Source organism: Mastacembelus armatus, chromosome 16, assembly GCF_900324485.2.
Source record: "Mastacembelus armatus chromosome 16, fMasArm1.2, whole genome shotgun sequence".
In the NCBI taxonomy this organism is placed as follows: domain Eukaryota; kingdom Metazoa; phylum Chordata; class Actinopteri; order Synbranchiformes; family Mastacembelidae; genus Mastacembelus; species Mastacembelus armatus.
In genome coordinates, this window is record NC_046648.1 from 15,899,493 (window position 1) to 15,912,202 (window position 12,710).

The window sequence follows — 12,710 nt, forward strand, 5'->3', positions numbered from 1 at the left end:
CTCGTTACCCGAACGAACCGATGTGGTCCTGGAGCTCTGATCACCACAATTTATTTTCTTTTCCGTGACAGGATGAGGACCTAACAAAAGGTGAGAGAGGACAGCGCACATGCTCGGATTTCGCTCCTCCTGAGTGGACACACGGGCTGACAGGCTCATGCCAACGCTGCCGGGGCAGAATCATCGAGAGATCAGCTGCTTTCTTTGGGATGCTCAAGAAATTGCGGCCTTCTCGGGTCTCCAGTTACCGCAATGCCACTGGATAGAGGAGGGAGAGGGGGCAGGCAGAGGATGGCGAGGAGGGAGTGGGAAAAGGCAAATAAGTATACCCATAATGTGAAGAATGCAACAAACTAGCCCCATTTGTGTGATGATCAGAGAATGATCGAGCAGGAGAATGGTATAGACTGTACTCTGTGGGCTACAGTGGCCTGTGAAGCGCATGGTATGACAAAACACTGTGTACTGACTCAAGTAATTGCAGTATCATGGTGGAAACATCAAATGAGGCGAGTACAGTGACCACCAGTGTGTAGTGGTTGCTCATTTCTGAACTTTCTGCTGACAAAGTTCTTGGACTCACTGACTGGACTGTATTGTGCACCATGGGGCATTGCGCTGCACCTATGGCACCTGCCCGCAGAGAGCTTGGTGCATAATTGTGACAAAGTTGAGGTCTGAAGCCAGCATTTATGTCCCTCCCCCTTCTACTCTCATATGCTTCGTCCCAAACAACTGAACTTGGCTTTTTTGAAACCAGAGTAAGTGCGAAATCATTCGGAGCCTTCTTCACACACAGGCAAGCCTAACATGCCTTCACCGTCAGACTCCAGCAGCGTGGCTTCAGCCTCAGGGTCTCGGGGCTGGTCGGACAGCCGCAGGGGCATGTCGGGCCGGGGTCCTGGTGGCGCGCGGCTGCTCCTGTACCTGGGGCTGTGCCACCTGGGACTGGGGGCCATGGTCCTGGCCTTCTCTTTCACCAGTATGGCCTTCACCTCCTCAGCCCGTGTGAGGCAGTCCTGTCCGTTTTGGGCTGGTTTCTTTGTAAGTATAAATCTGACCATAATATACAGCAATTAGCAATAAACGAGATATTAAATTTATTAATCCTGTATGTAATGTCTGTTTTTAGGTGGTGGCATCAGGAATAGTTGGAATAATCTCATGGCGGAGACCTCTCACATTGGTGGTATGTACATTTCCATCTCATAAAAGGAGCATTTAAGATAAACGCACGTGAGCCCACTGAGCAAATTTCTCTAGGAAATACACCAACAGCATTATTTAAAGAAAACAGTAAGTGTACTCTTTATCAGCAGATGATGTTTGCCCAATCATCAAGTCATTCTAGATGTTCACATTTTCAATTTTTCTAACAACTTTTAGGATTTACAAATCCATACTATCTTAAAAGCTATGGGTCAGAGTTTAGTGTTGATCTTGGAAACATCAGGTGAAAAGTATATGGGCTTTCAAGTGTGTATTTTAATTAACCTGTGAAGTTAATTTGTAGACTCTGCAGTACATTAAAATGCTGTAAATCAAAGTCAATGCTGTAGTTACTTTTGCATAAAGTAACATGTCACTTGTAAAAAAAAAAAAAGTGTGCAGAATTCACCAAACCACACCAGTCACTTCACTTAATAGTTCTGTCTTTCTGGCTGAATGTTAAAGCACAAGCTGTGGTATTTGGTTAAAAAATAGAACTGCATATTCTTGGTACACTGTGACACAGGTTTTAACACCCTGCACTAAGTCACACCATGGCTCTGTGCTTCCTAAACAGGTGTCACTGTTCATGCTGCTGTCTGCAGTTTGTGTGATCCTCAGTCTGGCCGGCTCGATGCTCTCCTGTCAGAATGCACAGATGGTCAAGTCTATGCTCACCTGCCAGGTACGCAACAATATGCAGGTGCTGTCTCATGCTGCAATGCCCTTCTAGCCAAATGCATCGGGAATGTGCCAGAGAATAGTTTTTTGTTAAAAGAATATGTTTGTGGTGTGCAGATCAGCATTTTTGCATAAATCCTCTGTATGGAAATGTGTGTAGGTGGAGAATGGTCTGTGTGTATGCTGCACGCCCACTCACTCCTGCTCCATCACAGAGGAAGAAACCCTGGTCCTGTACCTGAACGCTGACTGCCACTCACTCAGACATCAGCTGAAGGTGGGTAGGATGTTTCATGTCTATACAGGAGACCCTGATTGAACAGAAAATGTACACATTCCTACAACTAAAATGTCTAGAAAAAATATATGCAAATATCTCCCTAAAGGACCTTTTGTTCAGTGCTTGTGGTCTCAGCATTCTCTCCACCATCATCTGTACTCTGTCCACTGTGACCTGCAGTATCCACATATTCTCCCTGGACCTTGTGCACCTGGTAAGCATGGACATAGCACAGTTCACATTCACCAGCCTGGCTTTTTTTTTTACCATGAAAAGGACATTGCAAACCAGATTCCAGATTCAGATATACACTTTCAAAATGTTATAACCTATAAACATTTACTGTTGTATGATCTTGATGTCTTCCCCGCTTTCCCTGCCTAGCTCGCACCACATCGTTCTCGTTCAGTCAACCCAGAATGCACCACTCCTCAAGATGCCTTTCTAACTAACATCATGGACTTTGAGGAGTTTGTCCCACCCATCCCTCCACCCCCCTACTATCCTCCTGAGTACACCTGCAGCTCTGAGACAGATGCCCAGAGGTATCACACATAGAAAAACAAACACTTTATTTGATTTATTGTATTGCACTGACTGTTAAAAAATTATTGATTTTTTTGTATTAACATCTAGCATCACTTATAATGGCTCAATGGAGAGCCCTGTTCCCCTGTATCCCACTGACTGCCCCCCTCCTTATGAAGCTGTGATGGGGCAGAGAGCTGCCAGCCAGGTAGGCATGTGATCTATGTGTGTGCTTTTTATGAGTGATGTACCCAGAGATCATGCTGATTCTGGTCTGTTGTTGCTGTCAAGGCAACCATGTTTGACCCCCATGGCACTGAGCTATCTGGAGAAAGAGCAATGTCCACTGCCTTCAGTGGAGAAGGTGAGAAAACATCACAAGTAAAATAAGAGAAGGTAACACTGCGTTAGCAAGAGTGTTAGCTGTCACACAGGCATACATTTCAGATAAAGTTCTACATAGATTTTGGCCTAGATAAATAGACTATTTTATTTGTACTAGTGTCCATGGACAGTGGATCATTGTTGATGTCAGAGATTGTGGACATCCCTGATGATTCCTCCCCATCGGAGGACTCCTGTCTTCTGGAGGTAGGACTAAGGAATCAGCGGGAGAGGAACAACAGGACCACTGGTGAAGGGGGAGACAGGGGAGATGGAGGGGTCAGCCACCATGGTCCTCAATCTCAGACACCAGAGAGTCCCCTGGCAGGAGGGCCAAGAGCCAGGCGTTTCCTTAGAGGAGAGAGGTCCAACTCTTGCTCTTCACCAAGCACAGCCACAACGACTTACAGGTGAGAACAAAAACACATAGGACATCAAATAACTTTTTATGTTAAAATTAAGTTTAAATTAAAAATCAATCCTCTAGTTAGCATATGCAAAATTATTTTGTGCTATCTTGTGTTGGCTTCCAGGTCTCCAGTATTACATCACCAGACCCTGCTAGCTAGTAGCTGCTCCCAGCTAGAAGCAATAGGGGGCTCCACCTCTGAACAGCAATCTTCGATCCCAGAGATTCGGGTTCGGCCCTCTACGCCCTCTCGCCAAGGAGCAGCCCCAGCCTCTTCTGTTCCTCCCACTTCAACCTCCTTGGCTGCAAGTGAGCAAGGAGGTAGCCAAGGTAATGGGCCACCCCTCCCACGGCCATCACTGTACCTTCGACGAAGGGCAGGGAAGAATGAAAAGGACAGAGAGAGTGGAAAAAGGGATAGTGAAGGGCTGCTACGTCTTGTGAGGTCACACAGTGAGCCAGGCCTCTGCTCCTCGACCGATACAGGTGATTCCGACATCAACATAAGTACATCTCTTACATTAGTATTACAATTTCCATAATCTAGCTTTTGTCACTTCTTCTCCAGTTGACTTTGGCTCTGGAGGTAGTAAGGCATCTATAGACACAGGTAAGAGGGTAAAGGGTTTAAAGCTATTTACTACAGACTGTCAAATCAACGGAGATGAAAGCCAAGAAGAAAACACATCTAAGTTGTTTTGATGAGACATACCTCGATACATTTGCAGCTAATGGCCATCATTTATCAAACCCTATTAGAGACTGGTGCGGATTTAAGCATCAGAGGAGAAATGCAAATCTGTCCCCATGTGGCTGTGATTTATGAAACTCTTCCACAACATCTAAATTAGCAGTGATTTGATTACAGATTGACAAATTAGATTCTGCTGTGGAAGAAGTAATGTGCCTCCACAGTGCTTCATTTATATTACTGTCAGACGATACACTGTAATTTATGAATGTTTGTCTACGCTTGTCCTATCAAAATAAAAGCTTACACAGCAAAGTCTGCATACAGTTCCCAAAATGGAATTTGTAGTGGACATACCAAAAGATCAAGCATGGTCACTGCACTTTACTGCACTTTACCTACCTGCAAGAAAACATCATAATCATAATATTATTGTCATTTAATTCAGATTCAGTCTTATTATGAAATTTCAATATGGCTTCATAAACAGAACCATTTTTTTCTCTAAGGTCCATCCTCCGAGGCATGTTTGTTGCCCCGCACCTCTTTGCCTCCTGCATCAGCTTTGCCCAGGAAAGGCAGCATAAAATCAGTAGGTGCAGGAGTGCAAGTCCCCGCAAAACCTCCACCCACCTCGCCAGTGCGTTTACCAAAAGACTGCCACCGTTCCCTCGGAGACCTTAAGGCAAGTCTAAAACTGAAAAGACTGTCCCCCTGTAAATCTAACAGCTTGACTGTTGCTCATTTGTGTTGTTTCATCCTTCCATTTATACTGAACTTTTGTTTTTGTATCAGATGACTCGAGTTCTGGTGGCTCGCTTTCTGCAACGCTCCAAACGCAACCTAGGGCCCTCCTCTGAGCATGCTGGGAGCATGGGACAGGGGCCTAAGAGGCGCAGTGGAGCTGATAGTGCTTCCATCAACCACTTATCCTTGGAGCAAGTATGACAAGAAGCTCTGATTCATCTAGTTTTTTTTTTTTTTTTTTTACTTGGCTGTAGATTATGTCATTTCTCTAGTGAATTACTACAATGATCTACTTTCATCTCCAGAATCAAGCTACCTATTGTTTAGCTGTCTAGTCTAAATTTTTACTTCAGGTGTTGCGGACCCCTTGGAGCACTGGCCGAGGACACCCCAATCATCACTCTCATCACCCTCATCATCGTGGACATCACCATTCCCATAGTGACAGTCGACATAACCGACACTACGGTAGTCAGACTCCAGAGGGGATCCACCTGCGCAGCTGTGGAGATTTAAGCTTCTCCTCCTCAGCGTCACTACGTCGATTGGTGACGCCTCATCCACCGCATGGGTCATCGGGTACTCTCTACTCAGAGTCTGCACTGTAAGGAGGAGGAGAGGAACACAGGAGGCATTTAAGCTGGCAGGGTTGATATAGAGTACAAAGCAGGATTTAGTTAGTCAGAAAATCTAGTTTTTGAAATTTTTGAAAGTCTTCCCCCCACTTTTTGCTTTGTCACTTTTGTTTCCTAAAGCCAATAGTTCAAATGGCCTTATTAAGTGGTGCTCTTTATTACTCCAAACATCGACATAGAGCTCACACTTATTTCAGTGTTCAACATCAGTGTGGTCTTTCTTCTAACAAAAAAATCCATTATTGGCTTATTGAGACCAACCTGCCAGACCTTTTTGCTGTTTTCTCCACATCCTCCCTCTGAGTACTCATCTGGAAACATCTTTTCTGTAGGACTGGAGACAGAACTCAACTAGCATCCATACTACAACAGCCACTTACTCACATGTACATTCAGTCTGTTACATAAATATCATTTGCTATATGCTTCTGTGCCCCTTTTGTACATTGCTATTTATCCACAGAATGGCTCAAGTGACATTATCATGGAAACCCTTATTTTGTCTTCCGTCAATTAAAAAAAAACTCAAAATCTCAATAAACACATAGTTACCTGAGTGCAATGTAACATAAACACATTAGGTTGCACATGAATACAGATGCTCTCGTGTGAAAAATGCTTTACTTAATTTGACTTTTTCATTTTGCAATTTAGTGTCTCACAGTTTTCCGCCTCCACATTGACCTTCAAAAAAGGCAGCCAGCGTTTCTAAAACTTACATTACTGCATGCCACAGACATGCTCGGCCTTTGAAATGTATTCCTTGTAGGTGGCCCCTGGACACGGTGGTTTGATTTGCATATGTGCATGTCTTAGCTGCAGCTTCCCGAATACAGCAGGAACCTTGTGCATTAGATCCTGCTTGTCTGTGTAACTGAGTAACATGTCCTCAGAAAGTCGTTATCTGCATGTTTTCAATGCTTCTTAATTTTATCTCTAGCACCCAAGACCTATGATAGTAGCCTTTTGAAACATGTTTGTGTTAAAAGCTGAAGGGAAAGGTCAGAGGCAAAGAGTTTCCCAAAGTTTACTGCCAGATGGCTCCAATCACGCCTCTGCATCCTAATTTGATTTTGTTAAGGTCTGAAAATGTTTAAGTACACAGACCATGGGCCTATGACATGGGCTAGAGCAGCCTAATCCTGTAAGATAACCTTTAAATTGCACTGTGACTCTGATGACAATAGGAGTCTCTTGCAATAAATGTACAGACATATTTGTTACGAGGTAAGGCATCACATGATTAGTTAGCATGGTTCCCTTTGGACTTGCAAAGGGATGTGTGGGTCACCTCAGTGACAGTGAACATATGATGGACCAGGCAGGTCTAGATACTGGATTTTGAGGTGTATCAGTGCATATGTAAGATTGGAATTTTTTTTTTTTTTTTTTTTGGTAGTCTTTTTGGTGTAATGATATTGACTCCATTTCAGTAAAGACACATTTTGAATACACTCATATGTACAAATTTTAAAAATGTACACACATACACAATTATCCTGTACACAGATGCAGGGAAACTGATAGACTCCCTTATTAAGGCGCTGAGCAGTGTTTCTACCTCCTGTCTAGTATAAAACATTATTTATTTGAGAAAATGTATGTGTATGGCAGCCTTAACAGGATAGAGCCTCGATACCTGAATAACACCTGTATCTAAAAAAGACAGATTCCAGATTTTAATTGCAGTGTCAATGGCAAAACTTCCAATGCAAGTTGTGTATTTCAACATATGAAATAAATTATACACATTAAATACATATGTTTATGCTTTGTACATATTGTGAAGGGCAACTTCACATGCAGTATTGCAACCTTTTGTCTAATTTAAATAGTTGTCTGAAACAGTGTGACCGCTCCACTTTAGACTCCGCCTCTTCTTGAATCCTATTGGTCAGCCAGTGTGAAAGCCCATCCTGGTTCGATGCTACCAACCAATGATAACGCTCAATGTCAAATGGAGCTTTCAGAATCCACGCCCAAATGCAGCACTCGCAGGGGATGTTGGGAAATTTAGTTTTGTAGTTTTGTAATAAAACGGACAGTAGTGGAGCAGCGAACTACAATACACACATCCTGGTTGTAGGAGACGTTCACAGACTTCAGTTAAGAAGAAACAAGAGAATTTTTTTGCTGTATTATACTGCAGAATTTGGGATAAGAGGACAGTATCATTATGGTATGTAAAGGCAAGTGTACGAGTAAAAAATACGTTGATTCGTTATTCTGTAAGTGGCATAATTAACAGATTGGATTCAGGAAGACGAACAAGCTAGTGTCAGCTTACGCTTCTTATCCCCACACGTGAACTGGCTCGCTAATAGCAGTTAACTCTCTTGTCCTCGTTTGCTGATCTTAGTAACATATGATACGAACTAGACTAGACAGGTTTTCACCGGGAACAACGAAGGGATTTCTAATGTTATTACATGTGTGTAACTAGCTACACAAGTTTAACCTTAGACAGACTGAGACTCGGTGGGTCCGGAATGAGACGTTTGATCAACTTCGTGGTGAATGCCCCGAAATTATGGCTGACCGTCCTCCCGCTAAAGTTAAAACACACATCTGTGTTTCTGTGCACCTCCTCGTCTTTGCAGGGAGACAGCACTAGTAACAGGACGCACAGCGGAATGACGCTGGCGTCGGACACTCAGCTGTTTGAAGCCCAGTTTGACGAGCTGGTGGCAGACCTCACCGAGAGAGACCTCACAGACCCAGTGCTGGATGATGCCCTGAGCAGGCTTAGAGAGGTGTGTATTCTGTTTTGAATCTAGTTAGTTGTGTGTGTGCTCTCAAACTTATGTGTTATGTATTAACTGTCAGCTGTATCTGTGGCTTTTAGGTGTTGGTGTACAATGCCCCTGGAGGAAAGAGGAACAGAGGCCTGTCTGTGATTGGCTCACTGAGGGAGTTTCTCCCACCTACCCAGCTCACCCAGAACACAGTGCAGCGGGCTCTGCTGGTTGGCTGGTGCATTGAGTTGGTAAGGATATTTTCTGGCAGGTGTGGCCAACCCATGTTCTTCAAAACATGTATCTTAATAATGACTGAACACAGCTGATCCAGGTGATCAGCAGTGGGTGGAAGACAAACAGGGCAAGGCCCTGTGGGGGAATTCAGAAAGTGGCCTTAGTAAAAACTCTTGAGTTGTTTGACCCTGAGTTGAGGGAAACTCAAGAGTTTTTTGTTCCAGATCATTTAAACGCAGAGGCAGTTACCGTGGTAACATACTCAGGCAGATCTTTTCTTGTCATTCATACCGTTCATAACAAAGCGCTGATCAGAGTTTCAGGAGTTTGCATCAGAATAAAATCTGTAGGCTGCACAGTCTTTCATTACACTGGCACTGCATGGATAGGCCTATTAACTAGATGATGGATGAATGAATGAAAAATAGCCTAATGTTGAGGCAGAATAATTAGCTTAACATTTAATTACATTAATGTCAAATATGCTTAAACCAAATGAGGTTATATTAATGAGCCTATACAGTAGTCTACGCCTTATCTTTATGTTCTTGTATTTCATTTTGAGCTGCTGCTAGGTGCTTTTGGCCCATTGCATCGCACCTAAATAAATATAAAATGTAGTCACATCCCACCACTTTTTCATCGGTAGCCTACTGTTAAAAGAAACCAAGTGTGGTAAATATTAAATAAAAGGACTATTCATTATCTATCTGTTTTTTTTTAAACTTGCACATTGACTCAAGCAGCAGTTTTCTCCCACTCCCAATTCTCTTTTGGCGCTGTCAGCTGTGTTGATTCACTTTCAAGAAAATCTGTGCATGTTGTGCATAAGACCACATAAGAATTTCAAATTCCAAATGTGTGAAGAACATAGCCTTTTTTTTTCTTTCTCCGTCGCCATGGTGAATCATTGTATCTGAGCTCCGTTGATGATGGCTTTTTTATTGTCCTTGTCTGTGCAGTTAATGCAGCAGTATTACCAATGTTTTCAAGGTCAGATGTAGTTTATTTTTCTGTGTGATAGATGTCATCCACACAATCCCCATAATTTATTTGAAGTCAGTCCCACATGCGTAGCCCCTAAGTAAATACACACTAGTGCACCAAATCATTTTTTTTACTGTACAATCTATGTGCAGATCTGTGTAATAATTCATGGTCAGACCATCTTGTCAAGTCAAAAAATTGTGACACCAAAGGTGTTGTGAACAAAGTAGAGTGACAATCTCTGTTTTTATCGGTTATATTTAGCTTGTTGATGTAATTAAGAGTTTCTTCATACTTTAGCCTCACAGCATCAAAGTCTTGCTTGGCAGTTCATCGCAAATTGTTGCAAAAAATCATCTTATAAGCACAGACTCAGCCTGACTGTTGTAATGACACTTTTCCAGGGTGTTACATTCTCAAAGTCAGTAAGTGTTACAACTGTGTCTCTGTTGCTTGCAGCTTCAGGCATTTTTCCTTGTGGCAGATGATATCATGGATGCATCTGTGACTCGGAGAGGACAGCCCTGCTGGTACAAGAAGGTGAGGCTTAAATACCCTTTTTTTGTATTGTGATAATTATTTTTATATGTCACTATTCATTTGAGCTTAGTCTCTCACATAAACACTGCCTGTTTGTTTTTAAGGATGGAATAGGTCTGGATGCTATCAATGATTCATTCCTATTGGAAGCGTCAATCTACAGACTACTACGCAGACATTGTAGAGATCAGCCCTACTATGTCCACCTACTGGAGCTTTTTACTGAGGTACTATAATTCTTGACTGATTGCACAGTACACACACAAACATACACACTCTAGCACATGATCTTAATGCATCTCTGTGTGTTCAGACATCCTTCCAGACAGAGCTTGGCCAGGCTTTGGACCTCATGACGGCTCCCCCTGGTCAGATTGACCTCAACAGATTCACCATGGAAAGGTTGTAAAGTTATATATGTAAATTTGGAGAGAAGAATGGTGTTTACCACAGCAAATAAATATAAAACTGTCATTTTCTTTTAGGTACAAAGCTATTGTAAAATACAAGACTGCTTTCTACTCTTTTTACCTCCCAGTGGCAGCTGCAATGTACATGGTGAGCATCCGTTTTTAGCGTCTGTGAGAGACATGATGGTGACTGAATTAAGAGTGTGACAGAACTGGCTTTGAAAGAACGGCGACACAATCTGGACACTGAAAGTAACAGTAGCATCATTAAATTTCTATTTAATCTTACTCTGTAGGCAGGAATCAAAAGTGAAGAAGAACATAATAATGCCAAACACATCTTACTTGAGATGGGAGAATTCTTTCAGATACAGGTAAGTACTGATAAACATCATCCTTCTATCAGGTTTACTTATTAAATAATGTGGTATGCAGAGCTGATAAGCACTCTGTATTTTATTCGCAGGATGACTACTTGGACTGTTACGGTGACCCTGCTGTAACAGGAAAGATTGGTACAGACATCCAGGATAACAAGTGCAGCTGGCTGGTAGTGACAGCCCTGGAAATCATGACTCTTGAACAGAGAGCAGAGCTGGAGGTTGGTCTTCAGATAACAACCACTTACTATAAAATATGTCCTGATACAATGTAGTTATAAATCTTGAGTTGTCTGCCAGGATTATGTGGCTTAGATGCATTGAGTTTAAACTAAAGGACTACAGATATCAAGTAAAAATACTGTACATTTTCCTGTACAGATTTTATACACTTGACAAACAAAAAACAACAATGCATTAATTTGCACATTCATAGCAAAATGAATAAAATGCATGTAACATGTATTGCAGAGTATAGAAGAGATTCCAGATTCTCGAACAAAAAAAAGAAGTTTTTTAATCAATCAAACCTACAACAGTACAGGATTTGCTATTAATTGTAGTCATTCACCAAGCAAACTTTACCATTCCAAATTTTCATCTCTCCATGTTTGTGGTGGATATTCTCTCATCCCACCTGATTTCTGTTTCATCTCCTCAGGCATGTTACGGGCGACATGATGATGCCAGTGTAGAAAAGGTCAAATCACTCTATAACACCCTGCAAATACCAAAACTATACCACAAATATGAAGAGGAGAGCTACCAGCGGCTACAGAAACTCATTGCTTCTCACGCTCAAAACCTACCTCACTCAGTTTTCTTCAACTTTGCCAGGAAAATTTACAAACGGAACAAATGAGAGAGAATGGTGGCGTTTGAACGTCATATACACAGTCAGCCTGCATCCCTTTTGACTTTCATCATGATGCACAAATGAACTCTCCTTAAGGACTTTGCCAGGATCAAGGCTCCAAATCTGACTCCATGACAGAATAGGAATGTGATGTTTAAAAATGCAGCAGTTTCTTAACTTTTTAGTGATTTTGTTGATATTTGGTTCTGAATGTCATCAAATAGCCTGATTTGTTTTGTTTCAGCTATTTGTTGGGCAATATAAAGAGTCATTATTTTGCCCCTGAAGAAGCTCATAAATATAAGAATTGAACATGGATTGATTTAGCTTTCCTGTTTGTCTGCACTAGGGAATGGATGGCAGGATGAAGATACAAATTAAATTAATTTTTATTTTGTAGGAATAGATTTATGAATTAATTATACACTAAAAGGGGCTGTTGAAAACTGACAGTAGTCTTAATTCCATATATTTTTATATTGGTTCTGGATATAATTGCTTTTAAAATAGTAATAAATAATATATGGCCACAATATTTCTTATCTCCTCATCATTTTGATGTGTATGTGTTCAGTTATTTCTCAAACGATGCTCCTCAGTTGTGATGATTGGATGCTTTTATTTTGTCCTGTATGATGACACAAATTTACTGGAAGCCCTGACGGGCTCTGGGAAATAATCTGATAACTAATTAATTTCTCAAAAAATTATCCAACAGATGAATCGGTGATGATGAAAGTAACGTGTTACAGCCCTGGTTGACTTAACAAGAAGATAAATCCATGGATGAATTACAGACCGGGCTCATTTAACAATTTAAACATTTAAAATATAAGTGAGACTCTTAACACTTAGGCTCAAGTAGTAATTATTTAGAAGAGGATCAGCTGGAAACGACTCAGGATTAATTGGATGTGATGATAAGGCAAGCAAGGGGTGCGGTTTGGTCGGCATGGAGGGGTGGGTGGGTGGTGGTGTTGGCGGTGGGGACGGTGGTTTGT

The 12,710-nt window shown here is 41.8% G+C and overlaps 2 protein-coding genes across 3 annotated transcripts; both read left to right on the forward strand.

Moving 5' to 3' along the window:
* Nucleotides 1-700: 700 nt before the first annotated feature.
* On the forward strand, nucleotides 701-5,537 carry fam189b (family with sequence similarity 189 member B). The gene is made up of 14 exons (XM_026317607.1): nucleotides 701-1,044; nucleotides 1,133-1,189; nucleotides 1,787-1,894; nucleotides 2,051-2,167; nucleotides 2,277-2,384; nucleotides 2,555-2,715; nucleotides 2,807-2,906; nucleotides 2,990-3,062; nucleotides 3,201-3,492; nucleotides 3,616-3,977; nucleotides 4,060-4,101; nucleotides 4,692-4,867; nucleotides 4,978-5,124; nucleotides 5,283-5,537. The coding sequence occupies exons 1-14, from the start codon at nucleotides 811-813 to the stop codon at nucleotides 5,535-5,537; spliced, it is 2,232 nt and encodes a 743-aa protein (XP_026173392.1). The 5' UTR covers nucleotides 701-810.
* A 2,072-nt stretch (nucleotides 5,538-7,609) lies between these two features.
* Nucleotides 7,610-12,244, forward strand: fdps (farnesyl diphosphate synthase (farnesyl pyrophosphate synthetase, dimethylallyltranstransferase, geranyltranstransferase)). Of its 2 annotated transcripts, XM_026316517.1 has the most exons (10): nucleotides 7,610-7,743; nucleotides 8,165-8,317; nucleotides 8,410-8,550; nucleotides 9,983-10,063; nucleotides 10,168-10,290; nucleotides 10,377-10,465; nucleotides 10,549-10,621; nucleotides 10,770-10,847; nucleotides 10,940-11,074; nucleotides 11,515-12,244. In XM_026316517.1, the coding sequence occupies exons 1-10, from the start codon at nucleotides 7,741-7,743 to the stop codon at nucleotides 11,713-11,715; spliced, it is 1,077 nt and encodes a 358-aa protein (XP_026172302.1). In that variant the 5' UTR covers nucleotides 7,610-7,740; the 3' UTR covers nucleotides 11,716-12,244. The 2 variants fall into 2 exon arrangements, with proteins under 2 accessions (XP_026172302.1, XP_026172301.1); XM_026316516.2 differs by lacking the exon at nucleotides 7,610-7,743 and having other exon boundaries at nucleotides 7,824-8,317.
* The last annotated feature ends 466 nt before the right edge of the window (nucleotides 12,245-12,710 follow it).